Source organism: Pavona decussata, unplaced genomic scaffold (assembly GCF_977016875.1).
Source record: "Pavona decussata unplaced genomic scaffold, jaPavDecu1.1 SCAFFOLD_207, whole genome shotgun sequence".
Classification (NCBI taxonomy): Eukaryota; Metazoa; Cnidaria; class Anthozoa; order Scleractinia; family Agariciidae; genus Pavona; species Pavona decussata.
Window position 1 is genome coordinate 2,676,202 of NW_028145612.1, and position 17,144 is coordinate 2,693,345.

At 38.8% G+C, this 17,144-nt stretch overlaps 2 protein-coding genes across 3 annotated transcripts in view; one reads left to right on the plus strand and one right to left on the minus strand.

The window, feature by feature from the left end:
* LOC146460900 (uncharacterized) overlaps positions 1-11,815 on the minus strand; it is a 40,920-nt gene extending 29,105 nt beyond the window's left edge. Inside the window, exons 1-4 of one of the 2 annotated variants that reach the window (XM_085087647.1) lie at positions 11,632-11,815; positions 7,059-7,130; positions 6,901-6,949; positions 5,583-5,768 (exon numbers count right to left, since the gene is read on the minus strand). In XM_085087647.1, coding sequence (XP_084943773.1) covers positions 5,583-5,768; positions 6,901-6,949; positions 7,059-7,103 — 280 coding nt within the window. In that variant the 5' untranslated portion in view covers positions 7,104-7,130; positions 11,632-11,815. Of the gene's footprint in view, positions 1-5,582; positions 5,769-6,900; positions 6,950-7,058; positions 7,131-10,556; positions 10,687-11,631 lie in introns of those variants that run through there. The other variant, XM_085087648.1, reaches the window with a different exon arrangement.
* Positions 11,816-14,499: 2,684 nt separating this feature from the next.
* LOC146460901 (cytidine and dCMP deaminase domain-containing protein 1-like) lies at positions 14,500-17,144 on the plus strand. Its single transcript, XM_085087663.1, has one exon. The coding sequence runs from the start codon at positions 14,988-14,990 to the stop codon at positions 16,332-16,334; it is 1,347 nt and encodes a 448-aa protein (XP_084943789.1). The 5' UTR covers positions 14,500-14,987; the 3' UTR covers positions 16,335-17,144.

Genomic DNA, 17,144 nt, shown 5'->3' on the forward strand with positions numbered 1-17,144 from the left:
CTGGTCAAAACCTCGGTAAAACTCATTTGCCGGTGGCTAACTCTAGCCTTGTGTTGTGGTGAACCAGAGAAAGAAGCGCAAGCAAGCAGATGAAAGAACGTGGCAGATGAAGTGCAGACGAAGAAAGTAGCTAAAGAAACGCTGTCGTTCTAGAAGTAAGTTTGGATCTTAGAATGTGTAGCAAAGCGAAGAATTTTTTGGGATTGTCGTGGAGTGGAGAATTTTGTTTGGCGTACGCGAAGAACAACCGCAAAGGAACTGAACATTGTTTGTGAGTTAATAATTCGGCGTCGAATCGAACATTTATTCTCTTTTGTGTTGAACCGGGAAGAATAACCGCGAAGGAACTGAACTGTATAATTAATTTAGTTTAAGGTAATTAATTAGGTTTAGGATTAGTTTTTTACGTTACAGTTTATTTGTGTGATAATTCGTTTATGCATTCTAAATTAATTAAACTTGTTGTATTACTAAGTCTTTTAGTGTGTTGTGGGTTTTCGGGAAGGGTTTTGTACAGTCGCTTGTTTAATCGTGTCGTACAAGGGAAAGATCCACGTCACACTCGGGCAAACTCGAAAACATCAGGTTCTCGGTCAGTCTCAATGTTACGCCACAAGAAGCGATGATAGGGTTGATCTTCGGGTTATAACTTGATCTACAAGTACATTTCTTTGATATCACACATCAGTGCAACAGGGGCGCGCCGGAATCGGAGCAATATTGCGAATAAGTCATTTTGTAATTTTGGTTCTTCGATAAACAATGTCATTTAAAGAAGTACCATTGCATTTAGCAGAGGCATCAAAGAAAATTCGAGTTTTGGTTGTTGACTTGTTAGGCCTAGCTTAACGCTGGAAAGTGCAGCAGGAACCAGACTTGATCAGGTTTCTTCTCTTGACAAGGGACCTTGTGAATGTACCCTTTTTCTTCATAGGTCTGCAATACTTCCTTGTAGGCTGTACCCCATCAGGAGATCTCAACAACTTCTTTTCCGTATTTTGTAAGAGGTGTAAAGCCCTGCTGTAATTGTCGGGCAAGGAACACTTGCAAGGCATACCAACAGTGTAACCTGACTATCAACAAATCTCAAGGAATTAGCTACTGTGTTTCTTGCAAATTTGTCGTCTAGATTGACAACCTCAGTTTCTGGGGGTTTATTTATGTCCCAGTAGCGGTGAACAAGGTTGTCTAACTTGTCTGAGTCGTTGAGAAAAAACGTAAAATTGGTCTGGCCTCTCTTTGCATCCATCTCTAGGGTTCCAATTCTTTGAAAAGGTCATGTACAACCGCTTAGTCGAATTTGCCGAAACAAACGAAACGTTCTTTCTCTGTCAATTTGGTTTTCGTAAAAATCATTCGACATCACACGCGCTAATTCATTTGCTTAATAAAATCTCGTCTGCAATTGACCAACAACAAACTACCGTAGGTATCTTTCTGGATCTTTCTAAAGCGTTTGATACCATCGATCATGAAATCCTACTCACTAAGCTGCAACACGATGGTATCCGTGATACGGCCCTACAGTGGATAAAAACCTACTTTTCTTATCGCTATCAATTTGTTCAATTCAATCAAACTTGTTCTCCGATGCAGGCCATAAAATGTGGTGTACCGCAAGGTTCCATTCTTGGCCCTTTATTTTTCATACTTTACATAAACGATCTCCCAAATGCCTCAGAATTGGTAGAGCTCCTGCTCCCTTGGTGGCCAACGTTTAACACAAACCAACGCTACTAAATTTCTTGGGGTATATGTTGATGAGCACCTTACTTCGAAAGATCACATCAGCTATTTATGTAAACAAATCTCTAAATCAATTGGAATGTTATTCAGGTCCCACTTCTATCTATCCTCAAAAACTAAACTCACTTTGTACTACTCGCTAATTTATCCTTGTATCCCCTTCTGTAACTATACATGGTCACCTACATACGTAACTAACTTAAATAGAATTTATTGTTTGCAAAAACGGGCTGGCGAGCTATTACCAATTCAGACTATAGAGCACATTCTGCTCCTTTATTCTCCAAATTAAAAATTTTAGACATTTATCAAATCAACACGTTTCAAATAGCGAAATTTATGTACTGTTATCATAACAACCTCTTGCCTCCTTTGCTTTTCAACTTGTTTTTGACAAACAGTCAAATTCATGGCTATAGCACCAGAACTGCCAACAACTATCGCGTGCATCATTGTCGAACTAATCTGAAAAAATTCACAATTTTTTACCAAGGTCCAAAGATCTGGAATTCCCTTCCTGTTACAATCACTTCTCTGACAAGTTTTCCCAACTTTAAGAATAAACTGCTAGAGGTTTTAGTAAAATAATTACTGAATTGGCAAAGCCGCGCACTTGTTGCACAAACTATTGTTAGGTACGAGGTGGCCTCAACTATAAGCCTGGTGGTTTCTAGAGTCCACCTCGCCATACATTAAACAATGGATTAATTGTAAATATATTAGGAAAAAGGCAAATAAACGTCAATTGTCAATGTCCATCCCAAAGGGGTACGTCTAGCCATAGGCTCTCCAGGCCCTCCTATCACATCTTCCAAAGAGTACAATAAGTCAGCCTGGTTCACTCTAATAAGTAGGTCTACTATGGGTCTGGGTCCTACTCCAGAAAAGTAAACGTGCTGAACGACAACCAAGAGAGGCTTGACACCAAAATTGTGGAATTCACAATTAGCAGTTTGCATAGAAAAGTGTGTAAATCGGCCTATGCCTATACAACCGAGAGAGTGACAGGGAACATGTAAGTGGTAGATTGGAGTAAGGTGAACACCAAGTGAGAGCACTTGAAAAACATCACGTTTGAGCTGACGAGGTCTCCCCACGAGTCCGAGTTAAGCTGCAATGTCACTGTTTAGATAACTTCTACTGCTGGCATCATCCAGGAGATCATATACTTTCAATCTTTGTTTTCCACTGGTCTAGTACACTGGAACAGTTCTCAATGCCACAAAATCAGAAGACACCGTTGATTTCCCTCCAGTTGTGTTTGTGAGTGTTCGCTGATTTGACTCTCCTTCTCCAACCACTTGTTGACGCACTTGGTGAATTCAAGGCGCTTTCTTCTACAGAATTCGCTTCTGCTGCTGAGTTTTCATGAAGCATCCGATGATGGTGAGAACGACAGCCAGCTATTTCACAGACTCTACTCTTGAAACAGGTTTCCTCACGGTGTCCATCCCTGAGACATCTAAAGCACAGTTTGTAGTTTGTAGCTACCTTTCATCTCTCACTCACTGTCATTTCCTTGAAGCGTTGGCAAGACCACAGACCATGGGCTTGGTCACATACCTTGCACTTCTTTACATGTTTTTTCCTTCTTCCTTGATAAAGAAAAGTTCTTTCTTTCTTTTTTCACTCCCTCTTTAGTAACACCAGTTATCGTCTCAGAAGCTGTGGAACTCTGCCTCTCGGTCAATGAACTCCCTTAATGTTTTTACACTCTCAGTCCTATGGTTATCGCAAACCCATTGTTTGTATTTTGCAAGAAGAGTCTTGTTGGACTTGCATCGGTGAGGTTCACAACTATAGCATCCAGGAGCTCAGAAAAACTCTCTAAACCCCTCTCGTGTCCTTCTCTCAGCTGTTTAAAGGCGAAAGGCGAAATGTAAGCGCTCTGCGTTTTCCTCCATACTTCCTTTCCAGCCGCGCCATATGCCGCTGCAGAATGGCGCAAATTTTCTGTAACTTTGAGGGGTTCACCCTGGAGACACTCGCGCAGACGCAACAATTTGTATTCAGGTGTAACTCTGGCTTTGTCAACACATGAGTAGAATAATGCTTCTTATTTCCAGTAAAATTGGAAATGCTCGCTCTGTCAAGCACAGCTGAAGAATCAACATTGAGCTGTTCTTTAGAGGAACGACGGGGTTGGCTAATATCAGGGGTCCCAAACTGAACTTGGCTGCCACTTGACAAGGGCTGTGATAAGGTATGCGTTGTCACTGGCGGTACATAAAAGTTCAGAGGAGGTACAATCGATGGAGGTGCGTATAAGGCTAAAGAATAAACTGGGATGGGATGGGCCAAATCCTTAGGTGTATTCAAGGATTGGTGTTGAGAATTGAAGGCTTGCTCCACCATTGTTGACACCTGAGGCACTGAGGTTTGAGGAACAAATGGAGTTGATGACAAGATAAGCCCACTTAACAGTGAGGACGATGAGGCTAGTACCAGAAGTTGACATGCATAACTCTGAGGCTAACGTACAAGACTTCGATGGCAACAATCCCGGCGGGGGGAGGGGAGGGGGGGGGGGCTGTCCGAATTCCTGCGGAAGCACTGCAATCAGTTAACGGTTGTTCCGACATTGGCACAATGCCAACGTTCTCTCTTTGTCCTTCAGGTTTTGTCACTTGATTACTTGCTTTACTCTCAGCAGACTGCAAACTTTCCTGACCATGTTCCTTCAGTATTTGCTCTTTGCCAAGTTTCCGCTCCCGCTCTCTCTAGCACCCCTGATGGGTTTTCTCGAGCTCTTCAGCAACTTCACTGAGTTCCTTTTCTCGTCAGCTAATTTCATCCTTGAGTCTTTCCGAGTGTTCCCTAATTGACGATTGTCCGGTGGGCGTTGCTCTGGAAACACTTAAAGTCCCACTTTTGATCGGGCTGCTGTTCAGATTTCTGTTCAGCTCCACAGAAATCGTCCTCAAGACCTTCCAGTTTACTCGCTACGGCACAAAGTTTCACTGAGTCGCCCACAGTCTCCGAATAGATTTCTAAATTTCCGACTGCACGAGCCACATCCTCAAAAGCGGTAGGAAGAAGGTCAAAACTTTTCATTACCTGTATGCTGTATATCAGTTTGGTTCCTGTTCTTGTGTAGGCGCCTTTGTATTTCGCTTTATCTCGCTTAAGTCATTCAGCCATTTCGAATTAATAACTTTCCCAAATTTGCTGCTAAATCCTGATAAAATTAGTTCAAATCTTCAAAAATAGAACCTCGCTCTGCTACCAGATGTTTGTCAGGATTTTGGTCGGTTCATTGTCAACAATAACATCCAAGGCAGTTCCAACTTTAAGGTTTAATCTCATAAGCTTTTCATTCGTTCACAAAACATGGCGGACCTAAAATACTTCGTGCTTTCTCTTCAGCATACCGCACATACGCATACTATTACGTCAGCCTAATTGTACAGGAATACCACTTAAGTCTATGTTCTTCTGAAACAGAAAGTGAGGTTAAGTGCAAAGCTTTTCATATGGAAATAAATTTAATTTGCATCTGAATGAAAAGTAATTTTCATAATAAAAACTTTGCACTTCGGTCTTGCTTTCACAATGAGGTTCAGAACAACACGAAAATGGCCTATTTCCATCCGTTTATCCAAACGATCCCATACTCCCTTACTTGTACCAGTCTCCCCATAGTTTCTGATAACAAAGATGGAAAAATCTTTTGGAAGCAATAACCCCGCGCTGCAAAAATAAAATACTTCTCTGGAGTGTTTTTTCTTTTCTTTTTTTTTTTTTTACAAACAGAAAGTTTGGCTTAAAAATGAGCGCTTGAGGGAAAGATGATTAATTTAACCGTTACTTGTAACTACTAAACCAAACTTCCTTACTTTTCTCAGATTCTCCTTTCTCGCCCAAAGAGATTAATGCTGCTTCGCAGTTAATGCTATCTGCTGTCTTGTATGTGTCAATTCTTGAACAACTCAAATTCAATCTTCCGAAACTTCCTCCGCAAATCCATGAAATTTGTCCAGTTGAACCAGATAGGTGGACAAATCCGTTTCCCAGACACATTCCTAAAGAGATAAACACTTCGGTTAGGTATGACGAAAGAGGAGCGTGCGTGCTGTGTGCAGTCTGTGTTTTATCTCCATCCAACCCTCCCTTCCCCCCTCCTCCCCCTACCGACTTTGGAAAGACAAGGAACTAAATAAAGAAAAACAATTCCTATTTTTATTAACTTTTTATTTTGTAGTTCATTTAGCGCGTTCTTCGATATATTGTTTTGATAAAAGTTCAGTCAGTTTTGGGTTCACTTGTTTAATGCGTTTTGGGGAAAATCCAAAAACAAGAGATGGCGGATCCAGGACGGCTGCCGTTTGGTAATCATGACGCAGTTCTAGTTCTCACGACATATGACGGCATTACTTCCTGTTGCGGACCTAAGATGAAATATATTTGGACGTACTACTAATTCTCATCCCTGAAGTGTCATCGTCATACCCTCGGAGTTATAGAAACAGAATCTTCCCGCACTCAAGCAGAACATACTAAAAAGCACGGTTTGTATGCCGAAATTGCATAAATTAGGCGGAAGAGGAAGACACAAGGGATTAATTTTACTTAATTACAAAACAAAGGAGAAGCAAATTCTTCCTCTTAGTTTTTCGAGAAACTGCTAGCGACTATAATTTAAATGTAAAGCAACTTTGTGACATTTTTAAAAAAAATGATGAGCCACCCTCTGGCAGCCCCTACCCATCACCCCCACCTCCTCCTTTTAAAAGTCTTGTGAAGTCGATATTCAGCGAAAAGATTTTTAATCCATGCATACATACCTACATACATATTTAATAAACCTAGCAGTTGGACGACGACGTGTTAAAAATTGTTATTGAGTAACATAGTGCACAAACAACCTTAAACCACACATCGGCAACACATCGTAGGATTTTTATATGTTTTCAAACATGTGCCATGCTTTGCCACATTAACACAAAAATATTGTGTTAAAATGTCGAATAAAAAATCGTTCGTAAATATTCTCTCGTATATTGTATTACCAGAATCGCGTTTAAACAACAACAACTCACAAAAAAAAAAAAAACAAGCCAAGGCTAAGTGTTAAACCTGAAATCGTCTTATTTTAAGCCTACATGGCGGTGTTTCTTGTTAAAATGTAACAACAATATTTAAAACTTTCCTCACCTGTGTAAACATCACTACAGTTGTTATGATTCTGCGGGAAACTTGAGATCTGAAGGAAGGCATTGAATAGTCTCTAACTAATGTAAATTCAGTTTATATGTGTCATAAACACAAAATTTAAAAGGCTGGGTAAAAAAAAAAAATAACGTTTGACTTACGCATGCTGTCAGCGAAATAAGAAAGAGAAAATACTGTCCTTCCATATTATCGTTTGAAGTACTGAAGCCAACCTGGGTGTAAAGAATTGTGTTGATTAATGAGTCATCAATACACTAGCCATGCAATTAACAAATTGATGACTTTTCTCATATTATGAATATACATAAAATTACCTCTGTATTTCAATCATTTTATATGTCTGGCATTCACAGGATTAATTACCAACCGAGAATTTTCTTTGAAATTCTGACTGATGTCACAATGGACAGACCACGGTTTGGATGAATGTTTTAACGTTAAATTGATCCGATGCTTTGACAATAGTGTTCGCGTTAAAACAGGCAAGTTTGTTGTTTATGTAGGTTCATTTTATTTTATTGAAAAGTAATTTTTTCTGTAACTAAGCAATAAAGTCTTAAAAATTCGGATGCGATATGAAAGTCATATGTCACCCAGAGGATATTAAAACTCTTTATTAAGAACTGAGGCAAAAAAGCCGAAATGAAAATGAAAACGTTCCTCTAAACTGAAAAATAGCGATATTCTACGTCTCATAAAAGGGTTAATACGTTCAGCGTGTATATTCTTTTAAATGGAAAGTCCTCTAAGCTATGAACAGACGTTTTGATGAAGTTTAAATATTGTTGTTGAAAGCATAGAATCGTCGAAGTTTTATAAAATGCATACAATATTCATCCTTTAACAGCTCTTAATTAAAAAAATTGAAGTTTTTCAAATTACACCGAAAAAAATGACAAAGCAGCTAATATAAAAAGCACCGACTAATGTACAATAAGTCCAACATGTGTCTCTAGCTGACAAATATGGCGAGACCATCTGGTTAATTTGGAATGAAAAAAGGGAAAAAACATAACAACCAGCGGAGCAAAGCGGTGGAAAAAGCCGGGAATTTGCCTAATGCAAGATTGATTAATTTAGTTGTTGTAGAAGTTATAAACGTTACATTATACATTGCTTTATATTTTGGCGTTTTTTAGAGATATTATTGCTTAATTATCTCTGAAAAATGCGTGGTTACCCCCAATTTTCTTTTTGGATTCCAATAGGCCTTGCTAAGATCTGCTTTTCCCGCATAGTCATAAACCGCACAAAAATATTGCGGTATTAGTAGGCACCGTCCTTAATGTTTTTTCGCAATTTGTGTAACACATATTTTAAACGGAGGACCCGTTACTAGCATGAGACAAGATTGTAACCAACTGTTTGTTTCGATATGCTGCACTGATCCAGCAATTGTCACAAATGAAACAGGAATTTTTGGAATCATTCTTATCGAGAATCCTGTAAAGGAATTGATATCACTGTTACCTTGTAGAAATTACAAATACAAATTGTGACTAAAACAAAAAACGCCAACCAAAATCTTCGAGGCGGTGAAAGAAGGACAAGAATTTGTACCGGGCACCGGAGACACCGCTGGGGGTAACCCTACGATTGAATAGCATCCCATCCAGGGGGGAGCAGCAATGTTAGTGAAACCCTGGTTAAACTTTGGCCGCATGGGTTACTTAGGATCATAATGCGACTTTACTTTACAACATGGTTTCCTTCTACAAACGGGAAATTCCAGTGACACCAGAAGAGGAAAATTCCTTCCCTTTAGGAAGCCATAAACATTTTATATTTCAAAGGCCACGGTTTCTCAGAAAATTCGGACGAATCAGGATTTAACCTTTCTAACTTATTCCGTTTCGGTGAACTTCTGCCGATTGAAGATCTCCTGGGAGAGTTCAAAGAAGAGGCGAAAGAAAACATTGCTAACCACAAAGGCATTAACATCAAAATTATTATGAGCGAAAACGATCCCGCTAATCTACGCCTCTACGAAGCATTTTATATCAGAAAATACAAGCCGACACTCAATTCCCGAGAGGAATGTACTGAATCTGCTATTTTAATATCTAATTTTAGACACTACAATCCATCATTAGGGCCTTGTATAACGCTCGCAGTTTATTTCTATAGCTTTCACACATACGTCACATTTTTTACACATTTCACCCTTCACCCTACACTCTCTTTGTATATATATATATAGCGCGCGCGGAATATTTTCTCATCCCTGATGATGCCGTTGATCGGCGAAAGCTTGGATTTCAGTTTTTAGTTTTTAAACAGCAGTGTAAGGCCTCAATTGAACCGTTTTTATATATTTTTAACCATGCTGCTGAAGGACAACATGAACAGATTCTTGACTGCGTTAAGCCAATTGGAGGAGATTTTCTCTTTAAGTTAATGGATAGCCTGTGATGTGCTTCAACAGTCACAACTAATGTTATGGCGCTGCGGAAAGGAACTTACGTAATCCAAAATGGTGACCAAAATAACCGCCATCTTGACTTAATTCAAACTTGAAATTTCATCGCAAAATGAATTGAAAAATAGAAAATGCTTAAACAGAATCTAATGTACTTTAACAGTAGCTGTTTTTTGTTTATTCGTCAAAAGGTGAAAACACGGCAGGAAACAACTTGACAGTGTGCAATAGCCTTATTAAAAAAAAATGTAAAAGAGTGTGTAAGGCAGGTTTGCACCTCGCCATCGCCTCGCATGCGTTGCGTAGCCACCATGCCATTGTTATATAATTTGTTTCGATTTGCTGAACGACAACACCTATATACCAATAACTTACATTTCACTAAATTTAACTAGAAAGTACTATAACTCGTTATTTGACTTCATTTTGAAAATGTGGATTTCAGGAAGAATTTAAATCTTCCATGCGTACTTCCTCATGTTAAAATCTTTTGCCTTCGTGCAAACCGCATTTATTGAGTTTTCATTTGGGTAAGAAAGTCTAATTTGTTGGAGATAACATCATGCCAACCTTAAGACTACGCATTAAGACGACAGAATTGTGTGGCAATGAACAATATCATAATCATTTCATTTTTGCCTTCCAGAAATAATAGTTTGTTCCCATTCAGCCGGAAGAAGGAAATCGATTCCACTTAATAGAGTCGTCCCGCTTTATTTTAATTTGTTCTGAATGTCACAAAAAAAGTTAACTAAAAATTCAAATTCAGTTCCTGATGATTTTCCAGTGCCAGGCAATTAGTCAGAATGGAAATTGTGTTCGTCAGTGATGTTTGTATAGGATGAACGCTTGTCAACTGAATATTCTGCATAATAGCTCAGTTAAGATAATGCAAATAAGCAAAAGTGAGAAAACAACATTTTCGTTGTATTAATTTAAAACTGTGGGCTACGCTTTATCTGCTTTGTGTCCTTCAAATTCAATCGTCATTAGTAATAAAATTTGTTCTCACTCTACAGGATTGTTCTTTTGGTTTAGACTGGCTAAATTTTCACCATACTAATGTTTTAGGAAAACTATTTGACTACAGGAAACAAACGTTCACCTGGCAAGCTGTGTAAACATAATTATGTGTTTAGAAAGGAAAAATTTATTATCAAGAGACAAAATGTCGTTCGTATTATTTTTTCCACAAATCGTGTGTTTAAAAGATATTTACCTTTATCCATCAGCAAACGATGTTTTATTAACGGTTGAACTCCTTTGAAGAGGTCTGTGATCCGTTTTGTTAGAGAGGTTTATCGAACAGCTGAGAGGAACTTTATATGGTATAATAGGCCTTCCAAAGTTTTTAAAAAGGTAAACTGATATTGCATCCACAAGCTTGTTTGGTCTTGCGTTCGTTTGAAAGTTTTTTTTCTCCGATATAAATGATAACGTTTCTGCAAAGGCAAAATATTATATAATAATAAAGTCAGCTGTTGTTTAGACGCCTAAATAATTTTTTTTTTGTTTCAAAATGTGTTCCGAGCTTCGTTTAGCCTGAACTACAGACTAAATAATTTCTGTTTCACTTAGTTTAAAGAGAAACTACGCGCTGGAGCTTACTTCGCCTTAAGCATTTGAATATCTAAGTCTTTCATCGCAACTGAAGTGCCCGATCTGTATCTACCGCGTTTATTTAATGTAGTTAAACTAAGGATGAAAAATTTACATAGAAAGGAGACTATCGCAGTTTTGTTTATAGCGTAAGCGGTTGGAAATTGAAAATATTGAGCGGCTTTTAGTCTACTATTCGTCTACAGATGTTTGTGGCACTCAAAAATGTCACGCGCGTGGTCAGTCATGTTGGTGAAAGCGTGTTGCCATATTATACGAGGCTCACAATCGGATGCAGGAAGAAAGGAAACCAGTTGTAGGCAGGGAGCACCTTTCCACTGTATCTGAATGTCATAAATAAAAGCTAGGTAATACTTAATATTCAATAATGCTCATTTATGTTTTCAGTAATGGCCGCACACACGGAAAATAATTAAGACAAATTGCTTCGCCGTGATGTCTTTAGACTTATGCACGTTTTCTTTCTTTCTTTTTCTTTTGGTAGAATTTGCGCTAATTCTACAAGACGTGATTCAAGAGAATTGGCCAACCTGCAAGCTGTATTTACAGGCATCCTGTCATTGAAAATAAAGCGTCGAAGTCCCATACATAGAACAAAATTTCTTTTCTATTTCTATTTTTCCAATAAGAGTGTATGTCAGTAATACGAAAGCAAATAAAAGGAGCAAGTTTACCTCGCTTTATCTCTTGTGGAATAGAAAACCAAACAGTATGCACGTCTTGTCTTGGGAATTGCTGTAAATCAACTGGCGTAAAATTCGTCGTTTCCTGTTAACGCAACCGAAACTACAAGGTTTCAGTTATTATTTTACTTCAAGAAATAGACTATTTTTATGCCGTTAAATTAAAGTTACGCATCACCTGTCAGGAATAAATGTCCTGAAGCTATGTGCTGTAGCCCCCCAGTGTATTTAGCTGTGAAAAAAAAAAAAAAAACGTTATCGTGGGAGGGGAGGGCGGAAGGAGGGTGGCAAATTTTTCCAAAGAGACGCATCCCTCTAGTGATAACATTTTGAGTTGATCCAAAGCAAACCGTTTCACATTGAAGATGAACCTTTGCTTTTATTTTAAAGTTGTTCTTTGAAGCTATTTCGCAAAATCCCGCAGAATATCGACTGATACTTAGTCGACGAGGCCGTTTGGCCGAGTTGGCTAAAATCAGCGATACTCTGCAAGATTGAGTAGGATAATTGTTTTATTATTCAACACATTGATAAGAAAGTACAGTTTTATTGTAGAAAAGCTTGAGGCGATCTTCCCATGTCTTTACTTGTTTGAAGCGCTCTGCAATTTTTCTTTCCGACGCGAAAGATAACGGTTGTGTCACGGACCAAAAAAGCCATACATTAAACTAAGAAGTTCGCTGATCCTTAAGTCTCCATGTGCGGCTTCCAGGCCACTGTAGACAGCTGTTCTAAGAAAGTTCGACATATTCTCATGTAGGCACATTACAGGCAGACGCGAGTTTTCTGGGTATTGTTCATGGAAACAGGATGAGGCGTGGCTTTCTTGTTCACGGGATTGACAGCTTTCTGTTGTCGCACCAGTTGAAAAGTGATCAAGGTCTCAAGAGCTAAATGCCAGATACTGGGACAATTCGTGTTGCTAAATCCATCTTGGAACGCACCGCTTTTATGCTTCGACGGTAATGCGAAAATTGCCCTCGAAACGGCTGTATTTTAGAGCTTTTACACCCTCCATAGGTATATAAAAAAAACTGGATCATTGTATAATTTAGGCTCGATTACCAGCCGCTGTTCGGAAAAATGAGCCCGCACTCATCCCCCGCTGAGAGATAAACCGCTCAAAACGGCGTTTGGAAGCACTGAGAAGCCTTAAAAACACAGCAAAACACACCGGGTAAGCTTTTTCAGACTTTATTATAATTTTTGTGAGTTGTTGTGGGAATATTGTTGTCCAATTTTCGATTTAATTTTAACGCCATACAAAGTCTTATATCACGCTTGCGTGGTGATCTGTGTCACAACACGCTTGGGCGACCTGTGGTTAGAGAACATTTTCGAGATTAAAAAAATGTGGAGTGATCGTACAAAAATCGCGCTCGGAGAAAACATATTTCGAAACAATAAATTCGCAGACAATATTTTGTTGTTTACATGTTAAACTAGCTGCTGTCCACATTGGAAGGCAAACGAACTAATTTCCTTTGAGTTTTAGCTCTTTAAAGTGTCCTCTTCAAGTGAAAAAAGTGATTCGAGAAAACAGCGCTAAAAATTCGACAATTCATTTTATTTCAACATTTTTGGTGTAGTTTGATAGCCAGTTCCATAAGCCTTAATTTGATATAGGGGTTTAGGTATCTACAGTTTAAACCGGACGCGCTACATCGCTTGGACGCTAGACACCTCTAAAGGTATACTGTAACCTTAAAAGATATATAATTTCGCCGAGCATCGTGGCGTATTATGAGGACTAAAATTAGCCCGCTGCTCAATAAGAAAGAAAGGAAAATAAATTAACGTAGCCAGCCAATTAGAACTGGAAACCATTGAACTTTTCGTGCTCTGTTCACGCCGTTTTCTTGCTTGTTTGACTGGAATCGCTGCCATCTGCAATGAAATTGTTTTGAGCTACAAAATGGCTAAAAAGCCTAACGAAGAAGCAAATTCCCAGTCTTCTCAGCTAGATGAAGAGGACTTATAGAAACTCGTGGGCGATGGTGGAAATAATGCTTGTACTAGCTCCATGGCCGGTGCAAGGTGAACGTAAATTTGTCTTCGTCCAGCGAAACCCGCTTAATTTAGAAACTGCACGATTAATTTTAACACTTGTAAGTGACTATTCCTTCGATGTATACAAAATTATGTTATTTTTGTTTTGAAAACTTCGAAGCAAAGACTCTTTTGGCAAATTTTGCTGTGTTCTGAAAAAATTTTAAGCTTATGCGGCAATGAAAGCTTTTGTACAATAAAATAAACGCCGACGCAACGCCGGCAGCGTTCAAGATATCTCTTACTGTGCTGACTTTTATTCCTTTTCTGAATTCCCACTGAAATTATTATAAAAGTAATAGAGTTGATGTTCTAGGTCTTAAATGTGTTTTTAGCCCTTCTCAGAGCTCATTTTAGCCCTCCCCTGCGGCTCCAAAATGAGCCTGAGTCGGGCTTAAAACTATTCTTATATTGAAATGAAATGTGATGTAATATATATTTTTTTAAGTCTGGTGAACAAATGAGAATTATGTATTATTCAGTAAGAACACAGGAAAACTCGCAAAAAGAAATTCCGAGGGCTTATATTGTTATTTTTTAATTAGGGAAATCCCCTTTCGGTTTTTCTAAGAATTATGATCTTTTCAGCCATCTGTCTCATGTAACTGGAATGCTTTAAGTATTTAAGGTCAAGTTTAAAACGTAGTAACATTCACATTGGTGTTTATACCTAAAGTAAAAGTCCTACTCTCACCTAAAAGGAGGCAATTTAACACAGGGGACATTTTATTTGAGTATAATCTGACAAGAGGCAATTTAACAACATCGCTGGCAGTGCTTTAAAAAGACAGACTCGGGGAATTTTGCTTTTCATTCAGCTTTTGTTCGTGGAAGAACAGACTAATTAAGGGCGGTATTTATCCCGAATCAACTTTCTTATTACGAGGCAAGGGGAAAACCCGTATGTAGATTTCTATTGTTTTCGTGACAGCGAGAACTCGTGATTCTTAGAAATTTCAAAGAATTACAAATGATTCCAAAAAAGCTATGACCCGGCCACCAAGAATAACCCCCAATAGAATTCTTGGAAACGGCTCAAATACGTCACTCACTTGTAAAATACCTTGTTTTAGCTCTTCGTTTCACTCAAGAGAGCCGAAAAATGAATGTCTTATTGAACTGAATGGGAACGACATGACTGTGAGCAATTGAAGCAGGCTCCAAACCTTTTCGTGGTTTACGACATGACTAGGCACTTTTATCGCGAGGGAAATACCCCATTTAAAAATATGGTATTGTTCTTGCATTACTTTATATAGTGAGAACCACGGGATATTATCATCAGTCCTTTCGTCGATATGATGGACGAAACGTCGCATAAACGGATACAAATGGAATCAACTAATTCAAAACCGTCGAAGACATCACCACAAGGTGGATCAAAAGTTAGTGAATGTGAACAACGAGAGACGAGAATTACGAAAGACAACCTATACATGGTTCTAGCTCTTTGGATGGAGAGGTTTCCGTCACAGCCTTCAGAATCAGAGCTATATTTGAAGGCTAACAACTCAAAGACATTCAAGAAAGTAGGAGTTGTATTCGTTCTGCCAAACGATCGAGTCCTGTCTGCCGATTGCAGTCGCGATGGAGTCCATGGCGTTGCTCGAGTGATGATCAATCATGCTGGCAAGCTGCAAGGATGCAAAGTCTTCGTTTCTCGAAAACCTTGTTCCATTTGTGCAAAGCTTCTCGTACAGTCCAGAGTTTCCCGTGTGTTCTACTTACCCATCGAGCCGGAAATAGAAATCCAAGGAGAGCTCGACAGAGTAGACAACCTCTTCAAAAACAGCCCCGTCGGCCAATCTGTTTTTGTTCCATGCGTAGAGGAAAGAGTTTTGACGAAAGAAGAGAGGAAGCTTCCTGAAGAAATCACTCCAGATGATATTGGTATGTGCCGCGACGAACTTTTCAATGAATGGTGGAAAAACGAGTGGATTGAGCGTGCTCAAAAGTGTCTTCCTTGGCCAAGTCTAGATGACAAGATGAAGAAGCAGGTTGAGGAGGATTTCAGATCGCTTATGAAATGGATCGCCGTTGTCAAGGCACCACTAGACAAGGGTATTGCATTTAAGAAGGTGAGCCTCAGTGATGATTTCCGTGTAATACGGGGCTGTGATGCGGAAGAATATTCTGATCACCATTTAGCCTACCACCTGATGGTTTTTGCCAAGATGCTTGCTCGACAGACAGATGATCCCAAAACAGGTGTTGGAGCTGTAATATTGAAGGGCAGAGAGATTGCAGCTATCGGGTGGAATGGATTTCCATCAAAAGCATTGTATGGAGAATTCCCACGAGCCTCTGACGATGACAATGCCATCGAAACAAAGTTTCCTTATGTCATCCACGCTGAGCAAAACGCTCTCTTGGTGCGCAACATAAAGGATTTGACGGATGGAGTTATGTTTGTCACAAAAAGCCCATGTGATGAATGCGCCCCAATGGTCAAACTGAGTGGTGTGAAGACCATCGTTGTAGGAGAGACGATAGAGAGAAGCCAAGGAGGAGAACTGACCTACAACTTAATCAAAAGTTACATCAAAGATGGACATATCTCTTGCTTTGAAATGGAGGTAGTGAAGACACCAGCAAAAAGATCGGCTAGTGATCCCGAAATAAGGAAGAAATTTAAATCCAGCTAGGTTTGATGTTGTAAAGATTTCCCAATAACTTTCTGAAGTTGAACATGAATTGAGATGGGGTTAGTGTAGTTTACTAAATGTTTCGAAATTCAAGCTCGACTGTCTTTACTTCCAAAGGCATTATAATAATTTATTGTATTATGTAAATCGTCAAAAGCTCTGTTTCTTGGGTCAGTTCCCTAAAGTTAAAAAACTGTGTGACACTGATTGAATTTCTCGTAATGGAAAGTTCAAAACGGATTCGGTAGTGTTAACGGCTAATCCAGAAACTTCAATGAAAGTGAAGTGCTGCTACATGTACAGTTGCATAAGAATGGTTTTCGCTTCTTGTAGTCGATGAAGTCCATATTGTTTGAAGGCACGTTGTTCTGCTTAATTTTTATAGAATGTGTAGTATAGAGAGTGTAATTAGGGCTGTTAGAGACTATTTCTTTCATTGGGTGTGAAATGTTGTTCGATAATTATAGAATAAATAAGCACATTTCAAGGGAACAAATTATTATTCACAATTTTATTATTGCTAACGAGTTATATATTAATGAGATAGTTTTACAAAGGTGTTCTGTTAGATGCAAATATTTTTTAAATCTGTACTATAGAACTGATGAGCAAGGATGTGATTGACCGAGGCCAATCAGAAATTTCTCTCGTACCATAAACTAAATTGTAGATAAATTGTCAGGTAGTGGTGAGATAGATAAACTGGAAGTAAATTGTACGCTATTAATTTTGTCATCTTCAAAGAAATCTTGTAGTGTTGTTGCTTCCTTTGCCTTGTTGGACAAGTTAATAATTTATCATGTTGTTCGC